The sequence below is a fragment of the Humulus lupulus genome, chromosome 4 (assembly GCF_963169125.1).
Source record: "Humulus lupulus chromosome 4, drHumLupu1.1, whole genome shotgun sequence".
NCBI lineage: Eukaryota > Viridiplantae > Streptophyta > Magnoliopsida > Rosales > Cannabaceae > Humulus > Humulus lupulus.
The window spans coordinates 244,158,904-244,171,681 of NC_084796.1; the positions used below are offsets into that span (position 1 = coordinate 244,158,904).

Consider the following 12,778-nt stretch of genomic DNA (forward strand, 5'->3'; position numbering starts at 1 on the left):
ATTTTAATAATTGGAGGTCCATGATGTTAAAATATATACATATATAATAGTTAAGATATTAAATATATAATAGTAGTAAAAAAATTCCACTTAAGTTGTCAAATAGTAGTAATGTTTTTGTTCTACAATCATTTAATACGTCTCCTAATTGAGTGACTATAGAACTAGAAGAAAAATGTTATACTTAATATTTAACTATTACATAATATTAATTTGATATTTTAGTAAGTATAATATCATAAAATAAATAACTGTAACACTTATTATGAAATTATTATATATAAAAAAATTATGTGATTTAATTTTTTACAATACAAAGAGTACTGATTTCTTTATGCTGTACTCTCAAGTTATTTGCCTCTTGGGCAAGTTTAATTAAAGTTGTATCATGGAGTTATTTGTGTTAGGCCTGATCTTGTATGATTTGCCTAGCGATCTACTGCTACAGGGGTTTAGCTTGAAAAACATGTTAGTAAATAGCATATCCAAACTTGTTTTGTACTAAGAACATCTCTTACCAAGTTGTTGATCGGATGATGGTATTCTCATTCCCCATAAATTTACATGAAAAAGACTGTTCATACGTAATATGGCAACTTCAGAACAGCATCATTTGTTGTTGGATTTACTTTATATATGAATGAAACTGCCATCAACCATCATTTTATCTTCATAAGCTTCTTGCAATCTTTTCATACAAGTCTCGAGGCCAATTCCTACTAGAATTTGTGGCAATAGAAGATGCAATCTGCAAAACCCAAATCACAGCCATCATTATCACAAATCAATGGAAGTTTAACCACAAACCAGAACAGTTAGCATTGCAAACTGGGACAATTGGCAGCACCTCTTTCACTTGAGCACAAACAATAAACAAATAACTTCACAATTCTTTTTCATGGATATCAAAAGTTTCCACAACCTTATTGGATAGTGCAGAAAAATAGCAAGTATCTTTAGGCACTCCAATTTCCTCTTCCTTTCTGATACAGAATCCTCTGATGGCAATGCAGTAACGCCATTATTAATCTCCATTTGACTTAATTGATGCAGACAAGAACTATTTTTGGACTCAAAACACCAGGGGGTCTAGTTTCAAGAAGCTAAACGTGACTAGAAGAAGCTTATATAAAAATTCTTGAAGCCAAGATCTGATCCAAGCAAGCCCAATCACCCAAATCAATGCCAACATCCCAGACACATAAGAAGACCCCAGAGGAAGAGGATCAGCACAACCTGTGGAAAAACCTTTGCAGTTAGAAGGTGACATAAGGAAGCAAAAGAAAGCTTAATCAAATAGTTGACGTTTGATTACCATTATAATCATGAACAAATAACAGATTCACAATTGACTTGCATTCCTGAAAAACTAGAAAATTGTGAACCATGAGTGCAGATTATTGGACTAACTGCGACTTTTTTAGACATTTCTGCTACCAATAGAACTAGAAACAGCTTAACGTTGTCTCTGTTTGAAAATTTAAAGTAGAAGAGTACAAGTCAAAAACGAATTGAAGTAACAAAAAAAATAATAATAAATACATTAGGAAATGTATTTGATTAAATAAAGTTCACATTGTCCTCCAGTAGATTCTAAATCACAATACTAAATATTAGAAAGTCGATACATGGTTAATTATGTAAGGCAGTATGAGCATGAGATATTATAAAGATTTCTAGATAATCACCAAAATGGGAGAACTATCATTTCAACAGTATTTATAGAAGTGAAAGTAGAGAAATACTAGTGGAAATGTTTGTAGACAATCCTTATTTGGCTATCCCTTCAAGCAATTAATGATGATAAATTAAGGAATTCCTAATATGTCAATATGCTTGCATAGAAAAGTAAATTAATATTTCTTAAAAGTAAATTGATATGAATTACAACATTTATACCTTGGATGTTAATCTCTGCTCTAGTTGGTCATGCACAAAAAAATTGAACATGACATTAACCTCACAATGAACATACCCTGTTTTTTTTTCCTATCAAATTGCTGAAAACTGTTGTTATTTTATTTTGAGATTTGTAATTTAAATCATATCAAAATGAAGTGGGGAGGGGAGAAGGGATTTGCAGAATCATAAGAACTTTATTTTAATTTGATAAGGAAATAAAAACAAATATTCCACATACACGTTTATACCTCATTTTCTTCTTCGTTTAGTTGGGGTCTGGAATACACGTTAAGTGTTGTATATGAGAAATCTTATCCCAATCTTCACCTATTTCCCTTTTGCATCTCTTCAATAACATGGGACAAAATTCAATAGTGAGCTCGTTCAAAGTGGTGAGGCTTCGAATTTCTTCAGGGAATGATGTCAGATTGGGGCATCTATCAAACTCAAGTATCTTAAGTGATTTGAGGTTGTGGATCCACTCTGGAATTGTTGTTAGACTTTGAGAGGAAAAAACATGAAGACGTTGCAGACTTGTAAGATGTCGAATACCCTTAGGAAGAACAGTCACTATATTTGGCAACTCTCTTAATGACAGCGAGTAGAGTCTTCCATTTAGGGCTTTCCACATAATGCCGTCATCACCATTAAGCAAGTCTGCTAACCCCTCGCAATTTGAAATCCACAGATTTCGAAGTGTGAAGTCATTTAAATGTGCAACACTGTAGCCCTACAAGCTTTGTATCTCTGACAAAACTTGGAAAGGAGAATGAGAAAAAAGCTAGTTTTATGTTAAAACAAGAGTCAGATTTAAGTCAGTAAGTGAGAGCAAGACTTCTGAGCTAGAACAAGAATTAAACCTCCTAAATGGAAATGATAATAGCCATAATAGCTTCATATTTTTCTTTGGATCATCTCATTGCTTCTATAGCCCTCATGGTCATGCATCCTCTCCAAAGTAACCTGAAACAGAACATTAATACAGTTGGGCTTTCAAAACAGAAACCCAAACGCACACAAAAAGGTCCCAAAATAAAATCTCTGCGATTATGAAGGAAAAAAAAAAGTGTAATATTTTGATAACTAAACCAGAATGAACGAGTCATTTTGTGACAAGATAAAAATAAAATAGAGTAGTTATGTATAGAGTATATTACAATGATATCAGATAACTAACAGAACAAGATTGCCAAACACACTCAATTAAGGTGGTTGTCAATATTCCATCCAAGTCAAAATCCCAAAAGAAAAGAATCTTCAAATTTCTTTCAAGAAAGTAGTTGGTAGTTGAACACCAAAAACCCAATTAAATTTATGTTATATTTTTTGTTTCATCTTTAACCGAAATCCATTTCAGAAAACAATTCAAAGCACTTGAATTATTCAAAACCAAAACGAACTCATCATTATGGAAGGACTCAAAACTTTTCAATCAAGAGCAATGTCAGCTTATATTCTAATCCTCATTAGTTCAGTAAAATAAACTAATGGACAAATTTCTAGACAGTGTACATTCACAATGATAACTAGCTTCACAATTTTCTTAGTCCATCAATTTTACTCTGTTTTTTTACTTTCAATTGGCTCTTATTTTATTTTGAGATTTGTAAATTGTATACAGGGAGAAGGGATTTGCAGAATAATTACCTACACATATATCTATCCTTGATTTGTTGTATTCATAATATTGCATACCCTAAACTTGTTCAAGAAGAGGTTGCATCCCTTTCTCTCGCCCGCCTCTTCCGATGCATTCTGCAGTGTCAAATAAACTGAGCACTCTATTTTATTTTATAAAATTACAAATAATAGACATTAGCGTTTCTACCTCATTTTCTTCTTCATTGGGATTTGGATACAAGTCCAAGTTTTGTATATGAGAAATCTTATCCCAATCTTCACCTACTTCCCTTTTGCATCTCTTCAATAACGTGGGACATCTGATAATGGACAGTGAGTTTAAAGTGGTGAGGCTTCGAATTCCTTCAGGGAATGATGTCAGATTGGGGCAATCATCAAACTCAAGTTGCTTAAGCGATTTGAGGTTGTCGATCCACTCTGGAATTGTTGTCAAACCTTGAGAGAAACAAACTTCAAGACGTTGCAGACTTGTAAGATGTTTGATACTCTTAGGAAGAACAGTCACTATATTTGGCAACGACCATAGTAGTAGCGAGTGGAGTCTTCCATTTAGGGCTTTCCACATAATGGCATCATCACCATTAAGCATGTCTGCTAACCCCTCGCAATTTGAAATCCACAGATTTCGAAGTGACGAGAGACGTAGAATCCCTGGACACATATCCTTCAATTTAGGGCACCTCTTAATACACAAGTGATTGAGAGAAGTAAGGCTCTCGAACCATTCCGGAAGACATTCTAGACCCTCAATGTTAGTTAGACGTAGTGTTTTCAATTTGGAGAGAGGAGAGAAAGAAGATGTAGCGCTACTGCTCATCTTCATTCTTAATGTCTCTTCCAATGGCTTCAAGCTGTTGTTCGTCAAAGTCAGATGTTCCAAATGTGGGTAAAGTGGCATGCAAGTCAGCTTAAGACAATTAGTTATATATAATTCAGAAAGAGAAGGGAAGCAAGGCAAGGACATGTGTTTGTCTTCTTCTTCACCACTAATTACAATGTCTCTCCACCATCTCTTTAGATTAGGCAACTCAATCAACTCAAGTTTCTGTAGAGATGGCAGTAATGATTTTGTTGACCCAGATAAGTCTTCATTGCAATTATTGTTGGATATGTACTCTAAAGACTCCAACCTCCGAAGTGCCAAAACCTTGAGACAATGGAGTTGATTCAATGGAACTAGATACTCACATTTCTTGCAATCCTTCAAAGTTAAGTTGACCAAGTTTGTAAGTGATGAGAGCCAGCTGGAGAGCTTGACACCCCCATAATATTTTAACCTCAGTTCTAGAACATTTTCGTGTGGCTGAAGGCCTTCCATTGACATTTCATAACCAACAATGACTTCTAAATTATTAATTTCAACATGAGAATCCCACTTCAATGTCAGAGATCGAAGATATTTTTTATCCTTTAATTCTGCACTCCCATACCCTGCTACCACATCTTTCTCATGGCTCAAATTTATAACTTCCAATTCCCCTCTCAAGTTGTTCAGCCTCATCAATTCTTTTAGCTCACCACCATGCCTTGGGATAGATTTCTCTCTCTTCATCAGCACGTACTTCGATAATGTCTGAAGATTAATTAGCTCGCCCAATCCACATGGCACATACTCCAATTTATCACAACCAGAAATTTCCAAGTGCCTAAGATTGATGAGTTTCCCAATATCTCTAGGCAATTTTTGGAGCTTTGAGCAATAATTGAGTATCAATGTTTGCAAATTCGACAAACCACTAGTTGAATCTGGTATTGACAATAAACCACCATTCGAAGAAAGATTCAAGAGTCTCAATTGCATCAACTGACCTAGTCTACTTGGCAAAGAATTTAATTTGCCACATGAAGAAAGTTCAAGATGCCTAAGATTGATGAGTTTCTCAATATCTCTTGAGTTTCAGTGTTTGCCTAAGATTGAGTTTCAGTGTTTGCAAATTCAGCAAATTAGTAATTGAATTGGGAAGTATCTTGAGCCTAGAATTCAATGAGAGATCCAAATACCTTAAGTGTTTCAACTTCCCAATAGAATTTGATACTAACTTCATCATTGAATTATTCAGACCCAAACAACGTATGAACTTAGAGCTTGATATAATTGCATCGCAAAATGTCTGGTCCTTCAAAGCAAAAAAGTGAAGAATTGTTCGAATCTTTTTGGCATGAGCCAACGAAGCTAAAATTTCACTTTTGGAGTAAGTATGACTTATAAAGGACACGTGATGAGTAGTTTCCTTGATATTTGCTTGGCCATTTGAAATTACAAAAGTAGCACATTCTCCTCCTGCTACTTGAACTGCAAGATCATGCATAAGATCATGCATTTTGCATCTTTTTATAATACCACATTTATCTACTTTAACATCTTGAAAGAATGATCCTTCCAACAAATTCATAAACCAGTCATAACCCACATCCTCCAAACATTGATCTTGACTTGGATCTGAGAGCTTAAGAAATCCTTGTGCCATCCAAAGGCTAACTAAACCTTTCACCTCAATTTCGTAGTCTTTAGGAAATATACTACAATAGGCAAAACAAAGTTTCAAATGGGAGGCAAGATGATCATAACTCAATCTAAGGGTGGGTAAGATATCATCCTCTTGTTGTTCTGATATTTTTGAAAATTCCTTATTAAAGGAAGACCACTCTGATTCCTTACTTTTACCATATAATAGATTTCCTATTGTTTTAATGGCTAGGGGGATTCCTTTGCACCTTTCCACAATCTCCTTTCCAATCTTCACAATGCTGGAATTTTCTAGCTCATGTGATCCATCTTCAAAAGCCATTGACTTAAATAGAGACCAAGATTGAACTTCATCAAGAACCCCCAATCGATAGGGTTGTTGTTTGGTAGCTATAAATTGAGCAATGTCTTCAAAGCGAGTAGTTACTACAACTCTACTCCCAACATTTGCATCACTTATTATTAAATTTTTCAACTCCGACAACTTATTATGGTTTTTCTCCCATATATCATCTAGTACAAGAAGAAACCGCTTACTACCAAGTACTTCTTGAAGCTTCTTTTGCAATGGTTCCATTCTCATGTCTCCCAAACTACTATCACCTTTTGCAGACTCAATGATACTTTTAATAATTAGTTTCAAGTCAAAATCATCAGACACACACACCCAAATCTTTGTCTCAAAATGTTTTTGAACTTGCTCATCATTAAAAACGCTTTGAGCAAGAGTGGTTTTTCCTAACCCACCTATTCCTACAATGGCGATCACTGACACACTCTCTTCACAACTCTCCAACAAAAACTTATTTATGATAATCGATTTATCCTCTTCCCTCCCAATAACACCTTGATGAGGCAAACGCGAGCAAGTATCTCTTGCTCTCCTAACACTCGGAGTCTCTCCATGTCCTTCGTCCAAAAAGAAGTTTCTATCCTTGGAAATGTCAGCCAGTTTTTTCTTGATGCCTTCGATTCTACGACTCATCTTGAACCGAAAAGCAAGTTGGTTGGAGCCGGAAAAGAAAGTGCATACCTGTAGAGTGGCATATATATATATACATATTTGAATAATTATTTACATAAATATTTAAAATTTAAAATTTAATAAAAAAGAGTCCTATGAGATTCAATGAAAATACCTGGTTGGCCATTGGGTTTGGAGACATCCTGAGTTGGCGTCGTAGAGCTTCAGTGTTGACCTCGTCCATCAAGTCGTCGGCTTCAAGAACTGCATTGCCCAGCCTGTGGAGCCAGTTGTTGACTTGGTTGTTGTGGGACTGCTTCTTCTCGGCATCGAGAAGCACTGCTTTGATAGTTGAAATGGTTTCATTGAGCTGATCGAGCTCATCGTTGACACCCCAAACCAGAGAGATCTGTTTCACAGCATCAGATCCCAAACGCCCAATGATTTTGTCAACAATTGGAGAGAGGATCAACTCAGCCATGGCTTGGAAACTTGGTTCCAATCCGATTGAAGTTTGAGCTAGTAGTGAAGAAGTTACAGTAGAGAGAGTTTCAGAGCTTGGTTACAATAATGATAAACATATGAAAAGAAATATGTGGTTACAAACAATCACGAACATATCTGGAACGCAATATATATATATACTGTAAATATGTGTACATGCAGTTAAAACATTTATTAGACTAAAAGTACTGTTTACTTTTTATTATACTAATTAATTAATGTTCATTGAATTTTCCACCAAATATGATTTATTGATACGAATTGATTGTTGATCCTTATCTATTTTATGACTATGTAATAAATATGTGAAAAGAAATATGTGGTTACAAATAATCACGACCATATGTAGGGACGTGCACAGGCTGGAACGCAATATATATACTGTTTACATGCAGTTGGAACATTTATTAGGGGACTAAAAGTACTGTTTACTTTTTATTATAATGGTGTGCATGGTGGTGGTGATAAAGTGAAGTAACTCATGCTCTTATGTATTGTTGAATGAACTTATTATGTTTTTATGTATTATTGAATATACCCATATACTTTTAATGTGAGATATTTTTTTCGAATATCCTCCTTCAAAATGTTGGCTATTTTTGCTCACCAATCTTGGACGACTTTATTACAAGTGGCTATTTGACTCTTTTTGGGTCACTATCCCCGAATCACAAATAACTTTTTTGGCTCTCCTTTTTTACTGGTTTTGGATTTGGATCGGATACATACTCCTTAGAGTTTTTTTTTTGCTCTTGAGACAATATTAGAATGAGGAAAGTGATCTAGAAGTAGAATGATGTGCATAATAAGAAGCAAGAGGTTCATTCTCAAAATCAATTGATAATAAGTAAAGTAAGTTATGTTCTTATGTATTGTTGAATTTTCCTACACACTATTTTCCACTAACAAATAAAAGTAACCAGAGAAATAATTTAAAATAAGTTCAATGTATGGTATTCTTTAAATGCAAAATAATATAAAGTGAAATAAAATAATAAGAATTTTCTTTGGTAGAACATGCGCAACCATATATATTCAGTACACCTTATCAGTTTGGGTCTCTCAATTATTAGTCACCTTCTCCTTGCCCTTTCCATTTCAACTTTTTCTTTTTCTAGACCGAAAGATTTTGACAATATTAATTTTTCATTTTTTACTTTTGAACAAAAAAAGTTTAGTTCATATAATGTGAAACTTTTCCTTATAGAGATTGCTCTTGATTCTTCTTGAATCTTGATGTTTTCGATAATGAAAAATAGATTATTGTATTTGCTTGCGTTGTGCTTATAATTTGTTTAAAAATATGATATTTTAAGAATTTTAATATATATTTATTATGGCTAATTATGTATATGTAATAAGGTAAGTCAGTAACAAAATATTTGTTTTGTGGGTTATAATAAAAACAGCCTACTTTTTCCTTCATCCATTTATAATACATATATTATTTCTACTTATTGATCTGTTTTTTTTTCTTTATTTAATATACTTTTTTTTTTGAGATAGTTAATTAGTTTAACATAAATTTATTAACTTATTTTTATAAGCATCTAACATTGTAAAATTAATCTTTTAATCTGTGTTTACTTTTAAAAGTTACTAAAATGCAATACAATACAAAGAGCTTAAGGTTAAATCTTTATGTTGTACTTCTTGAACAAGTTTAAATTAACTTGTATTATGGAATTATTTAAGGGTGATAATTTGTGCTCATGGATAGTATTCGTGCCGTATCGAAATTTATGTATTATATGTATTTCTTCTATCCAAATACGACTCATTTAATAATCGTGTCAAAAACTAAAACTCAAACACAATAACACGTTTATAAGTGGATTATATTGAAATCATGTCAAATTTGTCAATCCATTAAACTATTAATGATATGTTCAACACACTTATGACTTGTTTATAACTCATTTGACCTATTTAATATGCATGTTTTATAGAAAAAAATAAGTACACTTGGGCTAACACAATTAAATATTAACTGCTTAATAAAATAGATATGCATGTGACTTTAGAAAGATCATTAACGAGCAAATTTGATATTATGCATGTCAACCTGAACACGACTCGTTTACTAAACATGTCAACTAAAAAATAACTCAAACATGTTTAAGATAAATCCAAACCCATTAACTTTATGTAGATTTCAAATTGTATTATTGTGTCTTATCCTTTTTGCCGCTCTTAGAATTATTTGCGTCACCCTTTATCTTTTACAGTGAAGTTAATCCATTCAAGAATAAGGCCAAGCAAGAAAATAATTCTTTGCAAAAGATTTGAAAAAAAAAATTGTAAGTGATCTACCGCAACAAAGGTTTAGCTCGAAAAACATTTTAGTAAAATAGCATATCCAACCAAACATCAGAAAACCACCCGGCTTGCTACAGTTGAACTCATCAAGTTGAAAGTCAAGTCAGATTTTCCCTTGCCAAGATCCAAACTTGTTTTGTACTAATAGCCTCTCTCACCAAGATGTTGATCAGATCACCACATTCTCATTCCCCAAAATTTACATGAAAAAGATCGTTCATACAATACATAACCATTGGATTTACTTGACCAAATGAGGCATATATATATATATATATATGAAGGAAACTGCCCCCCACAATCATTTTATGTTCATAAGCTTCTTGCAATCTTTTCATACAAGTCGCGAGGCCAATTCCTACTCGAATTAGTCGCAATAAAAGATGCAATCTGCAAAACCCAAATCACAACCATCATTAACACAAATCAATGGAAGTTAACTGCAATCAGTTTTCATCTTTTATGTTCGCATAACCAGAACAATTAGCATTGCAAACTGGAACAATTGACAGTTCTTTTTTTTCAGGAGAACATAATGAACCAAATGTTCATAGGTAGCATGCATATCAAAACAGATATTTGAACTAAATGGTTATAAACAAAAATAGCTTGTAGATGATCATATACTATGCAAAACACAATTTTATTCATCAAAGCACAAACCTTTGCCCTCAAGGCCCGGAGCGATCCATCAGAATCTGTCACATTATCGAGACAAGTAAGGGCAACTCTGAGAAGGTCTGGAACACAAGCTTGGACATGAGGAGATAAGTTCTGAAACACATCAGCTGCAATATCTGGAGTTCTTGGATCCAGAGGAAGAAATGGAAGTCTTGCAACCTCCCTTAGAGCATCAATATAGTGACCCACTTTAACCAACTTGCGAACTGAGAGTATTGCCTCCAGTTGTCTTAACACCATCTGCTGTTCTGTAACATTCTCTCTTTCTTGAGGACTGCATATGCACATTTTCAACATCTTCAGCGAGAGCGCAAATCAATCCAAGTAAAATGAAAGAGAAACTATATTCAGCACTCAAATAATTCCTTCCCATTACTTTTTGGGAACATAATAAAAACTATTATTAGCAATCCATTCCAGTTGCAAACTCTTAAATCAATAAGCATGCATACCAACCAAATAAAACATGTAATCTTAATCCATGCACATCAAATTTACAAGTATAGTCTTTATTGCCTATTCGTTTGAATTCTAGTCCGCAGTGTTAGCCAAGGTTACGAGTGTGGAATGTTTCCCTTTCATATTAATTCATATGTTAGCTTATCCATTTGAGATGTGATTTGGGGAATCTCACATACTTAAACTTAGAGAGGTTTTGTTCTCACGTGGTCTGAGGTTTGAATCCCTCCTAGGCACCTACATAGCAATTGTTGTAGTTTCTTGGTCCCCAAATAATGTAGAATTAGGCAAGGAGTCTAGTTTCCAACATAAAAAAACTAAGAGGTGGAGTCCAATTTTTAGTCATTCTCGTTGCTCTCCGAATTCTTCACTTTACAAATCTTTTCATTACCTTTCTTTTTTTAAGAAATAGGACTCATTTGTTATAATGACTTAAATGACAAGATTTATTAGTAAGCATGCCTTTAATGTTTAGGATTCTCTAAACCCTGAAAACCGTTCCACAGTAACCAAACTCAAACGAAGGACACCGAGATATAGTTGGGAATGACCTGACTTCAGGGTGATATTTGTATGCCTCCATGATCTCATTTCCAGAATGAATGAGGCCAGAGGTCCGGCTTTCACCATCCAATCTACCACGTGAGATGGCACATATTGCTTCAGAGAGACACTTGTTAATTGTATCCAATGCCATTGAGAATGCCCCAATTCTTTTTTGAATTTCAATAGACTGAAGGATGAGAGATTAATAGTTACAATAAAATTCAAAACAAAACAAAGAATAAGGTCATGAGATAGATAACTCAGACTCTAACCACAATATTCAAACTTTCAAAAAGTTCCACAAGACAGCAGAAAAATGAGTAAGACCGCAAATAAAATGCAGATGGTGGTGAAGAATGGTCAGATTTGATATATCAAAATGAGTATGTTCTGCGTCAAAAAGTACAAATTGAAATGCCGGCCCCTGTATGTAGTTAACAATAGTAACATTGAACAGATGTCCAGTTACGTAAGGAAATAATGATTATAATAGTCAGTATGATATCAATCCTCACCACGGTGGTTCAGTGGCTTCAGGGACCCTTGAAAAGGGTATATGAATAAACCAATTCCAATCATGAAACCTTTTTACTATAAATAAAACAAGCATTTAGGTTCAATTTCTTCGTGTTCAGCCAAGTGTCACCATATTGTATTCTACTAAAATATCATAAATTAAATAATGCTAGTAGTCATCACCATCTGCCATACTTTTTAATCACCCAAAAATGAAAAAGAAAAATGCCTTGGCACTAAAAGGAAAGGTTTAGAAGTCCAAAAAAGTGCTACTGCCCAAGTAGTATGAGCACATTGTGACATTAGAAGAAGAAGACCAAAAAAAAGTAAAACAATCAGAAAGATATATTTCTTTTCAAACAACTCAACTGAAGTCCAGATGTGGATAAAATTGAATATCATAGAGGCAAAAACAGAAGAGAAAGTGGTATGAAAATTATATTTAAGCATAGCTGCAAAACAAAAAAAAAAAACATGCAAGCATTACCTTGTCATATAATCCAGCTTCCTGACACTGGTGAGCAGCTTCAAGTAAGAATTTCTTTCTCGAATTCTCATCGTTCAAAAACCGGCTCAATTGACCTTCTTCTCCCGCACCTCTTGTACCAAGTAACATATAGATCCGAAAAAGCACACAAAAAAGTCGCAAAATAAGTCACAATTATGAAAAAAAAAACTTCACAACTAACTAAGCTTGGAGCACTTTGCATCGAATACAGTACTAATATTTTAATAACTTAACCTAAATCAATGGCTCATAGTGCCAAGGGGTAAATAGA

The 12,778-nt window shown here is 33.9% G+C and overlaps 3 protein-coding genes across 12 annotated transcripts; all 3 read right to left on the minus strand.

Moving 5' to 3' along the window:
- Positions 1-260: 260 nt before the first annotated feature.
- LOC133831490 (putative disease resistance protein RGA1) lies at positions 261-5,344 on the minus strand. 10 transcript variants are annotated; one of them, XM_062261803.1, is made up of 7 exons: positions 3,731-5,344; positions 3,598-3,657; positions 2,763-2,865; positions 2,151-2,649; positions 1,316-1,369; positions 923-1,236; positions 261-748 (listed from the first exon to the last, which is right to left on the minus strand). In XM_062261803.1, the coding sequence occupies exons 1-3, from the start codon at positions 5,342-5,344 to the stop codon at positions 2,797-2,799; spliced, it is 1,743 nt and encodes a 580-aa protein (XP_062117787.1). In that variant the 3' UTR covers positions 261-748; positions 923-1,236; positions 1,316-1,369; positions 2,151-2,649; positions 2,763-2,796. The 10 variants fall into 10 exon arrangements, with proteins under 10 accessions (XP_062117787.1, XP_062117786.1, XP_062117790.1 ...); XM_062261802.1 differs by having other exon boundaries at positions 2,151-2,658; XM_062261806.1 differs by having other exon boundaries at positions 3,550-3,657.
- Positions 5,345-5,423: 79 nt separating this feature from the next.
- LOC133831489 (disease resistance protein RGA2-like) lies at positions 5,424-7,574 on the minus strand. The gene is made up of 2 exons (XM_062261796.1): positions 7,150-7,574; positions 5,424-7,043 (listed from the first exon to the last, which is right to left on the minus strand). Exons 1-2 carry the CDS (start codon positions 7,453-7,455, stop codon positions 5,424-5,426), a joined length of 1,926 nt encoding a protein of 641 aa, XP_062117780.1. The 5' UTR covers positions 7,456-7,574.
- Positions 7,575-9,727: 2,153 nt separating this feature from the next.
- On the minus strand, positions 9,728-12,641 carry LOC133831492 (nuclear pore complex protein NUP93A-like). The gene is made up of 4 exons (XM_062261807.1): positions 12,487-12,641; positions 11,489-11,670; positions 10,461-10,752; positions 9,728-10,187 (listed from the first exon to the last, which is right to left on the minus strand). Exons 1-4 carry the CDS (start codon positions 12,613-12,615, stop codon positions 10,110-10,112), a joined length of 681 nt encoding a protein of 226 aa, XP_062117791.1. The 5' UTR covers positions 12,616-12,641; the 3' UTR covers positions 9,728-10,109.
- Between the last annotated feature and the right edge of the window lie 137 nt (positions 12,642-12,778).

Coding starts and splice junctions, on each gene's coding strand:
- LOC133831490 (XM_062261803.1), bottom strand. CDS start 5,344: ATGCAATTGAGACTCTTGAATCTTTCTTCGAATGGTGGTTTATTGTCA. Junction 3,658..3,730: donor CCAATGAAGAAGAAAATGAG/GTAGAAACGCTA, acceptor TTGACACTGCAG/AATGCATCGGAAGAGGCGGG. Junction 2,866..3,597: donor TCTTCTTGAACAAGTTTAGG/GTATGCAATATT, acceptor GTTCTGTTTCAG/GTTACTTTGGAGAGGATGCA.
- LOC133831489 (XM_062261796.1), bottom strand. CDS start 7,455: ATGGCTGAGTTGATCCTCTCTCCAATTGTTGACAAAATCATTGGGCGT. Junction 7,044..7,149: donor CAAACCCAATGGCCAACCAG/GTATTTTCATTG, acceptor GCCACTCTACAG/GTATGCACTTTCTTTTCCGG.
- LOC133831492 (XM_062261807.1), bottom strand. CDS start 12,615: ATGTTACTTGGTACAAGAGGTGCGGGAGAAGAAGGTCAATTGAGCCGG. Junction 11,671..12,486: donor AAGCTGGATTATATGACAAG/GTAATGCTTGCA, acceptor CTCATCCTTCAG/TCTATTGAAATTCAAAAAAG. Junction 10,188..10,460: donor TCCGGGCCTTGAGGGCAAAG/GTTTGTGCTTTG, acceptor TGGGTTTTGCAG/ATTGCATCTTTTATTGCGAC.